The sequence below is a fragment of the Bactrocera tryoni genome, chromosome 5, assembly GCF_016617805.1.
Source record: "Bactrocera tryoni isolate S06 chromosome 5, CSIRO_BtryS06_freeze2, whole genome shotgun sequence".
Classification (NCBI taxonomy): domain Eukaryota; kingdom Metazoa; phylum Arthropoda; class Insecta; order Diptera; family Tephritidae; genus Bactrocera; species Bactrocera tryoni.
This window is the reverse complement of record NC_052503.1, coordinates 10,302,209-10,318,253: the sequence shown is the minus strand read 5'-3', so window position 1 is coordinate 10,318,253 and position 16,045 is coordinate 10,302,209. Positions and strand designations below refer to the sequence as shown.

General features: G+C 36.1%; 1 protein-coding gene across 9 annotated transcripts in view; it reads left to right on the top strand.

The window, feature by feature from the left end:
- LOC120778645 (palmitoyltransferase app) overlaps window positions 1-16,045 on the top strand; it is a 29,419-nt gene that overhangs the window by 4,919 nt on the left and 8,455 nt on the right. For all 9 annotated transcript variants that reach the window (XM_040110555.1, XM_040110552.1, XM_040110551.1 and 6 more), the window contains 6 exons: window positions 10,768-11,448; window positions 14,819-14,979; window positions 15,046-15,230; window positions 15,527-15,638; window positions 15,706-15,860; window positions 15,924-16,045. In XM_040110555.1, coding sequence (XP_039966489.1) covers window positions 11,261-11,448; window positions 14,819-14,979; window positions 15,046-15,230; window positions 15,527-15,638; window positions 15,706-15,860; window positions 15,924-16,045 — 923 coding nt within the window. In that variant the 5' untranslated portion in view covers window positions 10,768-11,260. The remainder of the gene's footprint in view (window positions 1-10,767; window positions 11,449-14,818; window positions 14,980-15,045; window positions 15,231-15,526; window positions 15,639-15,705; window positions 15,861-15,923) is intronic.

Below are 16,045 nucleotides of genomic sequence, written 5' to 3'. Positions count from 1 at the left end.
GATTATTTGTGAGACACTTGTGCGGGCAAAGGATTCTTAAAAGCAATTCCAATCAGTTATGTATGGATGTGAGTAAATTCCTCAATTCCAATTAGCTCAAAAAATTGAATTCGATGAATCAACATTAAAGGAAGGGACATCCGTTTAACTCACGCTAAATAATAATATCATTGATTGAGCTTTTCATTCAATAAGAGTTAAGAAACCCAATAAAATTTTTATTTCCATTGCAGTGAGTTTTAGTTGCCCGGTTCGGAAAATTTCCATGCTTATGTACTACGTACTTACTGAATATTCCGATCCCATATCTTAACTTGTACAAACTTATCAAAATCAGAAAGAATTATCCACTTTTCCTTGGATCCTACGGAAAACCTTAAATCGCAACATGCCGAAATAACTCAAGCCCCTATATTGACCATACAGTATCGGATTAAAAAAAAAAACAGAACAAATGGTTTTTTCGGCAAAATCAATTTATTTTATTCAAAATAGTCTCCTTCTGCTTCAATACAGCTTTTCGTACGGACCAAAAGCATGTCGAACGAGTGTTTTAGCTCGTGGGCATTTTTCCGAAAAGGAAGAAGTCGCAAGGTTCCATATCGGGTGAATACGGGCAGTGGTTAATTGTTAAAATGTGAGTTTCGGTCAAACAATCGGTCACAAGCGTCGATCGATGAGACGAATTCTGAGCAATTTTTGGTCGTCAGTCAATTTGTGCGGAACAAACCGTGCACACATCTTTCGTAAGCCCAAATGTTCGGTAAAAATGCGATAAATCGATGTTTTGGAGATGTTCAATTCCATTTCCATGAATTTCAATGATGATTTCGGTTGATTTTTGATGAATTCACGCACAGTTTCGATGGAATTTCCGGTGATCACGGATTTTGATCGTCATTTATGTCCTCACGACCACTTTGAAAACGTTGAAACCACTCGTGCACTCTGTTATGGGATAGGCAATCATCGCCATAAACTTGTTTCATCAATTGAAACGTTTCGGTAAAAGTTTTACCAATTTTAAAACAAAATTTAATGTTGGCTCTTTGTTCGAAGCTCATTTTCGCACCGATAACACAAACATACTGACACTTAAAACGCAATAACTTCACTTCCAATCTATGAAATGTCATGACAATCGATAAAGATAGCAGATTATAACGCACCAGTCGACATATACATGGCGCCACCAGGGGGTGCTAGATTCAAAAAGTCCTGTTTACTTTGAAACCCACCTTGTATTTTAATGCAAATAATGTTGATTACACAGACCGTAATTGCTGGAGACCTATTTTAATTTTTTTATGATGATTAGGGTAAATAAAACAAATTTATTAAAATTCACAGTTTATTTGTTTAACAAAAAAAGAAAGTACGTATGTATATAACATCTAGGCGGACTTCGGAAAGGTACTACTGCAAAGTTTCGATATGGTTTGACTGCAGTATTTATACATATATAAAGGGTGGTCCATTTCGAGGTTTCCTACTTTTTTAAATAAAAAAACACAGAAACTTCAAGTTTGTTGGAAATGTTTATTATCATTAAAAAGAACATTCTTTGACATTTACTTTTTGAAGATTATCTTTTTCAAATGTTGGCTGCGGCCATGTCTCAGATGATCCATCCGTTGATTCCAATTTTCGGTCACTCGTTCGAGCATTTGGACTGATCGCCGTGGTATTGAAGCTGTAATGTCGCTGTAGACGTACAAATCCATGGTACCATTAATACGATGAACCGGTCCTAAACCAGAAGCAGAAACTCATTACACAGTTTTTCACTTGCTTATCGGCCATTCTATTTATATGATCTCTAGCGGACTGCAATCGTCTTAGATGAAACAATTATTTTTACGAGATAAAACTTTGAACGAATAGTGTCTTTGAAGTATGCCAATTTATGGACAAAAATTGCCCAAATGGAGCCAAAATTACTTAAGCGCATATATACCGAATTTGTGAACCCCAATACCTATAGTTCACTTTTGACCGAAAATATTGGTCATTATGTGAGAAATTTGAGAGAATCTTTTCCTTATAGTAGTATGTCTGAGTGTTACAAATAGTTGAAATGAAGTCAATACTTCCCCTCTTCGAACATCCGATAAACTTTATACCTTATATATCCGGCAATATGTGAGTTATCTTCTAATAACGGTGCATCTTTGAGCTTAGTATGAATAAAATCGGGAAAAAAACTTGACCCACATAACTGGCAAACCTTACGTTCCTGTAGGTATTATTGTCAACACGAGAGTGCTTGCAAGAACATGAAACTTTCGGTTGAACCCGAACTTAGTCCTGTCTTCTTCCTCATTTGTGCACTTAATATATATAATATTTATTGAGTGTTTTTTAAGAAAACAATTTTATTTTATAAATTACGTCCTGTATCCTCTATATGTGCGAACTAATCCCTCATTATTAGGGATATCGATCTGAAATTTGCACAAGCTATCTTCACGAAGTGTGTCATGCGCTATTGTCTAAGGCAGTGCTGCAATCTGCGAAGAAGGTGTATAGATAGTATTATTATATAAACTACTAGCATACATATACATATCTGCCATACAAACTGAACGAACAGAAATTGAATAAAATATTGCAGAAGTGCTTTGGGGAGCTCTTTATCTCTGTTTATCACAAACACAATTACTTGAGGGGCCGCAATCATTCAGTGAAAGTAGCAAAGTCATCGAAAACTTTACTTATCTGAATCGTCCTTCCACCTCTGTTAATGACGATAACGTAAAAAAAGTAAAAAAAAAACACAGTGCTCGAAAATCGCCGTGTTTGCATCAGAGTGATCATCATTACTGATAACGAGTCGGAGATTTATGGATATGACGTCGAAACTGTTAAACAATTCAGTGCACGACGCTTCTTCATTTCGAAACAGAAACAAGAAAAAACGTGAACTTCGGCTGCACCGAAACTAATATACCCTTCACAGGTGCATTTCTTTTAGTAACTATGTGGAGTATGGAAGCTACATGCTATAGTTAACCGATCTGAACAATTTCCTCGGAGATTACATTGTTGCCTTAGAAAATAACCTGTGCCAACTTTTGTGAAGATACATTGTCAAATGTGAAAGTTTTCCATACAAGAACTTGAGTCCGATTGTTCAGTTTGTTTGGCAGCTATATGTTATAGTGGTCCGATATCGGCAGATCCGACAAATGGGCAGCTTCTTGAAGAGAAAATTATGTTTGCAAAATTTCAAAACGATATCTTAAAAATTGAGGAACTAGTTCGTATATATATAGATAGACGGACAGACAGACAGACGGACGTGGTTAAATCGACTCAGCTCAACATACTGATCACTTATATACATATATACTTTATAAAGTCTCCGACGCTTCCTTCCGGGTGTTACAAACTTCGTGGCAAACTTAATATAGTACATACCCTGTTCAGGGTATAAAAATCATGTCAAAGTCTGTCGTAAAGCGCGTCATAAACGACGGGTTTGTGTGCAGAAAATCGATGGATTCAATACGATATCGCGCTGTTACATTCTAGCTAGTCTTCGCTGAGTTACCGTATTCGACAGAACTGGCTCGCTTTGACTTTTTTATTTTCAAAACTGAAAAAACCGCGTCGGGTAATGTGCCGGGGAGTCTACTGAAGCCATTAAAAGTCATTCGTTGAAGGCACTGACTCCTGGCCGAGGCTTATAAAAAGTGTATGAAAAATTTTATTAAGCTTGTATTAACTTAAAAAAACCGCTTGTGAAGGCGATAATGTAGATTTGTTTTAATACAATACGTGAAAATATTGTTTTTTTTTTGTCAGTTTGCGACAAATTTGAAATAGAACAAATTGAGTTTTGCACTCCGACCTGCGACCTCTTTCTTACATACTTCCAGATCTCTGATTAATTCCATTGCTGAACTTGCTCCCTATAGAACACCTGTATATACTATAGATCCAAGAACCTTGATCGTGCTTGTGGAGATTTCTGCGCAATCTAGAAACAGGTTCTACAGAGATTCAGGCACCATATCGGGAAATCGGCAGTTTGCAATGTTCCTTAATCCTTTATTGACCAGTACAAAATTACACCAATATCTGGAATTTGTCTGAGGATGTTTATAATTTGCTTAAACTTCGTGAGCTTGTAAACTTTCATTAGCAGCTTTGAATAGCGCTTGCCTGTATGTAGATTGCTGCCACTATCATTTTCTTGCTCACTCTTCCATCCTTGATGGAATAGCCCTTTCATGGTATGACAATCCACCGCAATATAGGGTTTCGGTCTCACCATTCTAGAAACTGCTGAAGAGCTGGAAAATTTTTCTACCAGTTTGTTTTCGGCTTTCCCTTTGTGCCCCTACACACAGATAAGGTGAACTCGGTTGCAGACTGAAAGTAGGTAAAGTGTAGACTTAGAGCATTCGACTTTACTTATCTTTTCCACACTTCTTTGCTGTTACGTGCATCGTGGTATGATTTCTATTTGACTGATTATTATATGGAGCGGCGTGAGTTGTAAAATGACCTGCATCGCTGTCATGGGTATGTGTGAACTGCTCTCGATGAGTGAAGTGCTGCATTCCGGTGGCCTGTGGTAGATTCTGCCTTTGCCTCTTGAAGTTTTGGCACCGGACACCCGTTATTTGTCCACTCTTTCTTTTTATGACTGTGAGGCTTTACCGTCTGGCTGAAAAACATCCAATGGGCACGGATGTTGGCACCTGTTTGTTATCCTGCACATTCGACTTTTTGCAACCCGTCTGAGGAATCCTCTACAAGACCACTATTGACCGATATTTATGTATATCCTGGCAACATGTTTGCTATAAAGTGTAATGGTTTTATTCACGTAAAGTCTGTTTGTATCCCCTAAAAACAATGGAGTTAGATGTACGGTTATAACGGGTTGTTCAGTAAGAGCGCTACAAAAGTTTTTTTTTATTAAAACAAAATCTGTTTGGGATATCAATGAAATTCTTTATTCCTGGGAAAGTACATTCGTTCTTCAATCGTCGCTGGCTTGTTGGCATAAACCATAGACTTGACGTAACCCCACACGAAATAGTCTAACGCCGTCAAATTGCACGCCCCAGGCGGCCAATTGGCTGGGCCATTTCGTGAGATAACACGTTCACCAAACTTGCTTTTCAATAAATTGTAAAGACTTGTGGCGCCGTCCTGTTGAAACCACATATTGTCCTAGTTCATATGATCCAAATCGGGGCCAAAAATACTCGATCATCATTGAGCGGTAGCGATTCCCATTCACAGTAACGTGCTGGTCTTGATCATCACGGAAGAAGGATAGAAGGGACGCCGCCCGCCCATAAACCGCACAAAACCGTAATTTTTTCAGGATGCAATGGTGACTCATGGAGTACATGTGGATTGCTGCCTGACCAATAACGCATATTTTGCTTATTGAGGAATCATTCAGCCAAAAATGAGCCTCATCGCTGAAGATGATTTTTCAATGATAATCCGGAACATTTTCAAGTTGTTGCTCAGCCCAATTCATGAACATACGATGATTCTGGTGGCTTCAGTTTTTGTGTCAATTTGACCTTGTAAGGATGTCGGCCAAGATCTTTTCGTAAAATTCGCTACAAGAGCGTCACAGAGATGCCCAACACTTGACAATGACGTGTGGGAGACTGATTCGGGTCTTCATCAATTGATGAGCTAGCGGCAGCAATATTCTCGACATTACAGGCACTTCTTTATCTCACTGGCACGGGAAAATTTTGAACTGTGCCTGTGGACTTAAATTTTTCCACTAGACGCTCAATTTTTGATCTGACAGTACGATTATGACGACCATAAATTGGACGTAACTCTCTTAAATATGAGGCCACTGACTCCTAATTTCGAAAGTAAATTTTAATAATTTCGACTGGTTGTTTGGATCGTATATCACCATGATAAAATGGCAAACTTTACTTAAGAGAAATGTCAAGAGAGCGGGAGTCATTTCCTGTCCCTATCAGTCTACTTTTGTAGCGTCCCTATTGAAAACCCGTTATATATACATACATATATACATACATGTTCAGGATGACGAGACTGGGGAAATCCGACTGACTATCTGTGCGTTCGCCTGTATTTGTAAAAATCTAGATACCGTAATAAAACACGGTGCACATGTTCCTTTGGTGCCCGTGTTGGTACACGCAATCACGAAACGCCATTAATCGAAAACCTATAAAATGTCATAACCAAGCACTAAATTAAAATATAAAACTTTAATTTGGCACAGGGTATCGCAAAACTCACCCCGCCCTCTTCTCATATAAGTTGTTTGTTAAAAACTGCAAAAAGCGCGATATATCAATAAGCAAATGCACAATAAACATTAAGTTTTACACGCAGCCGCTTTCAAAATTGGACAATGGACGTGGCACCTCCCACATTTAGGTGGAAACCCATATCACGGAACCTGCTCGACCGATTTCAATCTAGCTCGGTAGGTTGCATTATTATGAAATAGTATGCTATCCCGTGCCTAAAAATCGGACCGGCTTGGAAAGCACCTACCGTTTATGTGGACCCCAGTGCGTATGGCTGACCATGCGTCGCTAATCTATAAGACATAATTCTGGAAATCGGGGTAAATGTTTCTTTGATAATAATATACCCTTATGTCAAAAATGGGTAGAACCGGGTGAATATTTCTCTTAGCGTCCATATAGCTACCTAATATAAAGATATTCGAACTTCCAGTAGGCTTTATACCCGTATACATATATCAACCACTGTGGGAGTTAAAACGTATTTGACATTGTATCTTTGTGCATGATATTGATACAATCATACGCATATTGAATACTAAAGAGTCACAACTGATATATTTTCGATATCGATTTTTTCAATATATCAACTCGTAATAAACTTATCGTCTTCTTCTTAAACTTATCTACTAAGCCAAAAAATTTCATTGTCATCACTATCTTACTTAACTGGAAAATCACCGTTAGGTCTACCTTCAAAATAAGTCAAGTCAGTAGTCGAAAGTCTATTCCTATTTTGTCAATCGAAAAAAAAAAACGGCTAGCATTGATATACAGAAAGGGATTCGTCTTCCAGCAGAACAACGCTAGACCACACATATCTTTGAAAAAAAAACTGGGAAAGTTGGCTTTAAGAGAAGCCTGTGAAAATTACTTGTCGCAGTTTTTCGTCGAGAAAATAGAAAAGTTTTACACTGATGGAATAATGTCTCTATCAGAAAAATTGCAAAAAGTGGTCGACCAAAATGGTATATATTTGGTTCAGTTCAGTACATTATAAATATAAAAAAAATAAGTTGAAGTTTGATAAGAAATTCGAAAAGACTTTTTCGACTAGATTATCCATCATGATATCAAATTTGAAAGGTTATAGTCGGATTTCGACAATTTTTGGGTGCCACACCATATACAAGTATGTACTATTTGCACAAATTGTTAATCGATTTCACCATTGCACAGATGCCTCTCTGAATTGTGATACTTTGTACTAATTTTTAGTTTTTAGCATAATTTGTGACTTATTAATTGCACATTATAGTTTTACTCTGTTTGTTAGTTTGGCAATCGTCCGACTTTTGAATTTTGGCTCAGTCTATCGTTTGCACGGACAGAGGATGATCGAAATTCAATTCATTCATTTAGGTATATACAAAGTGGTTTCCAAAGTAAGCAGAACCTTTTGAATCTAGCGCCCCCTGGTGGTGGCCATCTATATGTCGACTGGTGCCTTAGAATCTGCTATCTTTATCGATTGTCATGACATTTCATTGATTGGCAGTGAAGTTATTGCATTTTAAGTGTCAGTATGTTTGTGTTATCGGTGCGAAAATGAGCTTCGAACAAAGAGCCAACATTAAATTTTGTTTTGAAATTGGTAAAACATTTACCGAAACGTTTCAATTGATGAAACAAGTTTATGGCAATGATTGCCTATCCCGTAACAGAGTGCATGAGTGGTTTCAACGTTTTCAAAGGTCGTGAGGACATAAATGACGATCAACATGTGGGCCAATCAAAATCCGTGATCACCGAAGATTCCATCGAAACTGTGCGTGAATTCATCAAAAATCAACTGAAATCATTATTGAACGTTTGGTCTTACGAAAGGTGTGTGCACGGTTTGTTCCGCACAAATTGACTGACGACCAAAAATTGCTCAGAATCCAACATTCGAAGGACGATTACCTGACCAAAAATTACATTAACCACTCCCTGTATTCACCTGATATGGCACAGTGCGACTTCTTCCTTTTCGGGAAAATGCATTTGCCCATGAAAGGAAAGCGTTATGCAGACATAGAGGCCATTCAAAAAGCTTGCACTGGCATACTGGCGGCCATACCAGCCCACGAGCTAAAACACTCGTTCAACATGCTTTTGGACGATGTAAAAAGCTGTATTGAAGCAGATGGAGACTAATTTGAATAAAATAAATTGATTTTGCCGAAAAAATCATTTGTTCTGTTTTTTTAATTCCTGTTTACTTTGGAACCCTCCTTCTTCTTCTTTACTGGCGTAGGCACCGCTTACGTGCTTATAGCCGAGTTAACAACAGCGCGCCAGATATTCCAAGCGAAGCCAGATATTCCTTCCAACGGAATGGAGGTCTTCCTCTTCCTCTGCTTCCCCCGGCGAGTACTGCGTCGAATACTTTCAGAGCTGGAGTGTTCTCGTCCATTCGGACAACATGACCTAGCCAGCGTAGCCGCTGTCGTTTAATTCGCTGAACTATGTCAATGTCGTCGTATATCTCGTACAGCTCATCGTTCCATCGAATGCGATATTCGCCGTGGCCAATGCGCAAAGGACCATAAATCTTTCGCAGAACCTTTCTCTCGAAAACTCGCAACGCCGACTCATCAGTTGTAGTCATCGTATAAGCCTCTGCACCATATAGCAGGACGGGAATTATGAGCGACTTATAGAGTTTGGCTTTTGTTCGTCGAGAGAGGACTTTACTTTTCAAGTGCCTACTCAGTCCGAAGTAGCACCTGTTGGCAAGAGTTATCCTGCGTTGGATTTCCAGGCTGACATTGTTGTTGGTGTTTATGCTGGTTCCCAAATATACGAAATTCGAATCTACAACTTCAAAGTTATGACTGTCAACAGTGACGTGAGAGCCAAGTCGCGAGTGCGACGACTGTTTGTTTGATGGCAGGAGATATTTCGTCTTGCCCTCGTTCACTGCCAGACCCATTTGCTTTGCTTGAATAATGTCTTTGAGTCTGATTCTACGGAAAAATTCGAAACAAATTTTCCATGAAATGGCATCTCCCAAAAAAAAAAACCTGAGAAATCGCAGATATCGTTTTAAAAAAGATAGTTTCGAGGAAAGCGCGGTTTAAGTTCACGTATAGCTATGTATATCTCGGATATAATACCTATATCTCCGAATATATTTTGAATTTTAAAAAATCCTCTTGTAGACATATTGTTGAATAGTTAAAATTTGAAAATGTAGGAAAAAAAAACGATTTTTTTATTTCTTGAATATATACCAATGCTGCCTTATGCGGGTTTAAACGATTAACCATAATTTAAATTACGATAAGAAAATTAGAATGTACTAGAATGGAGTTTTATGTAGCCGATATGGCTTTATTCTCATTTTTCGAAAAGCTTTTTTCGGGCTTACACCAACAAAAAACGCCGTATTTTTTTAACTCTAATCATACACAATTGGTTTTCGAAAAAAGGTTTAAATAAAATACTTTTGCAAACATTTTTTTTTATGAGTTTCCATGGTCGCTTTTGTTGTTCTTATAATTTGAAAACATCTGCGTATGTATATCTTAATATTATTGCAAATCGTGAATACATACATACATGTGTAAGTATACATGTTTGTTTGTAACTGTGTACTTTTAAACATATTCACTCTCAGCATCTAAAACAAGGACAATTGTGTGCCTTGTCACGTGCAGTCTTTTGCGTTTCATATCTTGTGCTGTCACGTGCATGCGATGAGATGTCAACAGGAATTCTATGCACGCCGTGAATGTAAAAAAACTTTTCCATAATTCGGCCAATAAGTGGTAAATGCGGTCATAGATAGATACACTTATATACTTACATACATACAAATATACCATACACATGTAAATACTAGTTCATCTACATTGACATTGGCACATGTAAGACTCAAAGTATATTAGTACCGATGCAATATCTCTTGGCTTTTAATACATTAGCGAAATCGAAACATTTATGTTGAGTTGCGAAATTCGACTTCGATTAATGCAGACAAAATCAAGTCGTTTTCGTTTTTTCTTACAATCAATGATAAGATTAGGCATATGGCACGTCTAATACATACAATATTGGTGTATTTGTTTGTTTGCATAAGATGGTCATTGCTCATTCAGAGAAATGAAGAAACTTCCACCATTGTAACAAGTAGCATAGAGCTAAATTGCGAACTCGTAAATAAGGAGTATAGAATTACAGAAAAAATTAAGAGCTACAATATACATATGTATGTATGTATACCTTGCGTGAATGTTTATTTAATGGAAGTTCATGTACTGATGAAATATCGAATATTAATTTGCAGCGACTTATCTTATCTAAACAAAAAAAAAAAAAATTCGAGTATTTATATGGTACACTGCTTACCAAAAAGGAAAACGTTATTTTATTTTATTATATATAAAATGACTAATTAGTCAAACCACAAATATATGTATTGTATTTTATGAATAAGCAATTCTAGACCGCTAAGTTAATTTGTAATTTGTTAATGTGTATGTATATAAAATTTTGTATTTAACAGGAAATTAAAAGGTCAATTAAAATGCATAGAAGAAAGCGATTCAGAACAATAATGAATAATGATGATGGAAAGAGATGTTATTTAACTTCAACATAAAGACAATTCAACGAATAGCCACTTTCTTATAATGTTCTGCCGTCCATATTGGCAATGGCGAAATAAGGAAACGAAAATTATGGCTAGAGCAAAATGGAAGCGAAAATAACAGTGAGATAATTAAAAAACAAATTAAATGAAAAATATACACACATACATTGAGGTGTTAATGATATATATTCATATTACATTTTAAAATACTGACAATAAATGTGATATTACTGGTGTATTAAAACGGATATAAATGCAGAGTTCATTGAAATATTACATAAACATCGAAGACAAATGAGAAAAATTACTTTCGTCACTTAGTAAGGTTAAATTTCGGTAAATTATACGAACATCTATTGCCAAGATTGCCGAAATTGCTTGAAAGAAACAAAACTTACGAACATCAATGAACTTACTGTGCTGTTGCTGCGGTAATATGGCGCCGAACACGAGGATAACTCGTAAATGGGAGTTATTTGCTGGGCGCAACAAATTTTACTGCGATGGATTATTGATGTCCGCACCACACACGGGGGTTTTTTATTTAACTTGCATACTGATAACGGGAACCAGTGCACTGTTTTTCGCATTTGAGTAAGTAATAACTTTAGAAAGTAATGTGTAGATGTTTAAGCCCATTAAAACTCAACACGTCGTGTAACCATATTGTCCACAAATTATTATATGTTCCATTTGTATGTATGAGTGTATTGATATTTACATTTTATTTTTATACTCTTGCAACATGTTGCTACAAAGTAGAATAGTTTTGTTCAGCTAACGGTTGAATATATCATTTCAAACTAATTTAGATAGATATATAGTAGGGTTATATACATATATGTAAATGATCAGGGTGACTAGACGTGTTGAAATCCGGGTGACTGTCTGCCTGTCCGTCGTCCCGAGATGGTATAAGAGGGCTTTAATGGTCTCGTGGTCAAAATTGGACAATGTGGCACCGCCCACTTTTAGGTGAAATCACATATCTCGAGACCCGCCCGACCGATATCATCCAAATACGTACGTAATATCATCCAAATACGTACGTAATATCATCCAAAAAAGGTACGTGGCATTCCTCTCACAATTTTATGTTACATTGTGAAAATGTGCGAAAACCACGCCTACTTCCCTTATAACACAATTTTAAGTTCCATTTTAAACTTTCAACGACTTTGATGTGAAATCACATATCTCGTGACTCGCCCTACCAATATCATCTCAATTTGGTAAGTGACATTCCTCTCACAATTTTATGTTACATTGTGAAAAAACATAGTTTACATAATATTGGAAACTTTCACTTTCCAGTATACAAATCAATAATGCCATAATATATCAAGACAAAACTTAGCACGAATAGTGAATTTGAGGTGTGCCACCTTATGACTAAAAATTGCGTAAATCGAACCAAAACTGTTCAAGCCCCTAGATACAGAATATGTGGACTCACGGTGCGTATTTGTGCTTATAATGAAAAAAATTGGATGAAAACTCCGTAGACCCCATATAAATAACAAGCCTTATGTAACTGGAGGTACTTCCCTGGCTTTAATCTTTGCAATTTGCAAGGGTATGGAATATTCGGTTATACCTGAACTTAGCTCTTCCTTACTTGTTTATAGTATATTTTAATACAAATTTATTACAAATTTTTACTCGTATCCTGTTATTATGTGTAAACTAATTTTTCAAAAATCATATCGACAAACAAACATAAGTAATATAATAATCATATAAAATAAAATCGGACGTAATCAGCCTTTGGAAGTACACCTGCGTATATCATACGAAGTAGGTTGGACAATAAGGGAATTTGTATATCATACACATGTATTTCCTAAAATCTTTGCAAGTGAATATTACAATACAATTGCAGTCATACCATCCCCGGTGAATGAAATGTAATGATTTGCGTTTGCAGAGCAAGCATGTTAGACTGCACCAAACCGTCCCTATGAGCTTTTCCATTGTTCTCCTTGGGTTTCTTTTGTGATATTTTGCATGAATTGCGGTTTAATTGTAGTTTATGAATACAACTACACACACGATTACTAACGGTTGGGTTCCAAAAAGTTTTTAGAGAAGAAATGGAAGTCCACAGTTCTGCAGCTAAACATAACCTTCAAAGGACACTCATAAAATTCACAGGTGTCAGACAATTGGTTCTTGTAATAACATTTTGAGTGAGCCTAGTTTTGGTGAACTGTAAAAAATTTATATAAGAGTATTTTTTGTGTTAAAGAAACATAATTTTTTGTACTTGTTGGCACAGAGTATAATAGTTTTGTTTGCAACACTTAAAATTCATGATAGAAATGGTGTTATAGACATACATATGTACATGGGTATAAAAAGATCAGGAAGAGAAGATGATATAAATTCCGGATGTCTGCCTGACTGTCCGTGAAATTCGATAAAATCTGATAAAAGTGCAATTACTCACTAAATAAATACGACAGACGTATTAAGTTTCATAGTCAGGAGAGGCATTAAGGGCTTCATAGGAATCATAATGGGTGGCATTGCCCATATAAATTCCATCTGTTTCACTTTGGAGTATATAAATCAAGTACTAATCAACATATCGGAATAAAACTTTACTTAACTTTAATGTATGCCGTCTCATGTCTTAAAATTGTCAAATTGGGAATATAACTTTTTAGTCGTCCATATATGTACATATGTCACCATGGCTGAGTTTTTTGCCAAAATATCATTCAATCGTTGAGATGTATTATTGAAATTAAGTAAGAACCTTCGAGTCTCAATCTCTATCTTCTATATAATCACTAGACTACGTATTGTTGTGACTAAGAAGTATAAATTACGCTGAAGAATAATAGGTGAACCAAATTTAAACCGAAGAACTTTAAAATTATATTCGGAAAATTAACGTTTTCATTTTCATCAACAATAATAGCGATTGATTTTAAACTTATCAGATCGCCTGACATATTATCCATATACTAAAGGTTGATCCATTTCGAGGTTCCCTGCTTTTTTAAAGAAAAAACACAGAAACTTCAAATTTAATGGGGAATGTTTATTACCATTCAGATGTTCCATCCTTTGAGTCCAATTTTCGAAAATTCGTTCGAGCATTTCGATTGGTGACTGGCTTGATGTTTTGTTTCAAGGTCTGAATTAAAGCGGGGTTGTCCGCATGGACTTTAAACTTTACATATCTCCACAGGAAAAAGTTAAACGGCGTGATATCACACGATCTTAGTGGCCAATCGACCGGCCCAAAAAGTAAAATTATCTGCTCAACGAAGTGTTCTTCCATTAAATCCATTGATTGATGCGATGTGTGGGAAGTAGCGCCGTCTTGTTGAAATCAAATGTCGCCGGGATCAAGAGCTTCAACTTTAGGCGTCGAATAGTCGGTTCCCAAATGCGGAAATTTTGCTTGTTGACATATCCATGGAACCAGAAATGGGAATCATTGCCGAACAAAATTTGGCTCGAAAACGTCGGTTCTTTTTGGAACTTTTCAAGAGCGAAGCGAAGTCACTTGGAAAGGTCGAGTGGCTTCAGTTCTTGCACAAGCTATAATTTGTATGCTTTCAATTTAGGATCTCGAAGAAAAATGCGCCAATTAGTTCCACACGTTAGACCGAGTTGCTGCGAACGGATCATTTATTTTTCATTTTTTCATAATTCAGTGACACATAATGTTTTTGAACTAAGCAGTTTTGATGAGTACTAGTATTTTATATAATTACAACCTTTTATTTTACAAAAACGGGTGTTCGTTTTAAATTATAAAAAGATTAACGTAAACTTAGTTAACCAATTTTATTTTCAAAATATATTTGCTGCTAGAAAAATATAATTATTATGATTAATGACAAGTGTAATCAAGGCTAAAAAGTACCACAATATGTCTTTACCTTTACCTAATGTGCCATGAATATTTAAAAATTGGTTTTATAATCTCCATTTTGTTAAATTTCAGTTGTCCGTTTCTGGCTACACGTATAAATCCTATCATTCCTATTGTTGGTGCAGTGCTTTACTTCTTTACAATGAGTTCCTTGCTACGAACAACCTTTACAGATCCTGGTGTTATACCCCGTGCTTCTCACGACGAGGCTGCCTATATAGAAAAGCAGATTGGTAGAAGATTTGAAAAATGTTCATAAATTCAGTTTTTCTATTTCTTTATTTTTTATATAATTACAGAAGTGCCAAATTCTCTCAATAGTCCCACATATCGGCCACCGCCACGCACAAAAGAGGTTCTTGTTAAAGGACAAACAGTGAAATTGAAGTATTGCTTTACATGTAAAATATTTCGACCCCCACGTGCATCGCATTGCAGTTTATGCGATAATTGTGTTGATCGGTTCGATCACCACTGTCCCTGGGTAAGCAACAAATTTTGATAATTTTGCTTAAGATATCGCTCCTCTTCTCTCTATTTTACAATTATATTAAGATTTCGCTAAATTTCTTGGTAATTTTTAAACGGTCGTTTCCTATAATCATAATTTCCGGAAACGTAAATTGATGAAATTTACTAAAAAAAAGGTGTAAATGCCATCATGTAATACCATTTATGTAATATGCATGAGATTGGCTTCAAAAAGAGAGAGAGCAGAGGAGTGTGATCATAAAATATTCGTTAAAATGTTAGTAATTAATCTATACTATATTTTTTTAGGTTGGTAATTGCGTGGGAAAACGAAATTATCGTTTCTTTTATTTATTTCTAGTCTCGTTAGCATTTTTAGCGGTATTTATATTTTCATGTTCTGTGACTCATTTAGTTTTATGTAAGTATATCATAAATGTAAAAATACAAACATTAGCTATTGACCGACTTACTTTTGTTTCATGTAGTGATGAAAGCAGAACAGGAAATATTTGAGGTGATAAAAAAGGCGCCATTTACTGTGATTGTTGTGTTCATTTGCTTCTTTTCGATTTGGTCAGTTATTGGTTTGGCAGGATTTCATACCTATCTGACAACCAGTGATCAAACTACGAATGAAGATGTCAGTATAATTTCATGAAGAACATTCAGATATTAATGCCTTATTTTTTTCTTTGGAATGTAGTTGAAAGGATCGTTTTCTTCAAAAGGGGGTCAGCGTTCAATAAATCCATATTCGCGAGGAAACATCTGTCTAAATTGTTGTCATATACTTTGCGGACCAATGACACCATCATTAATAGACCG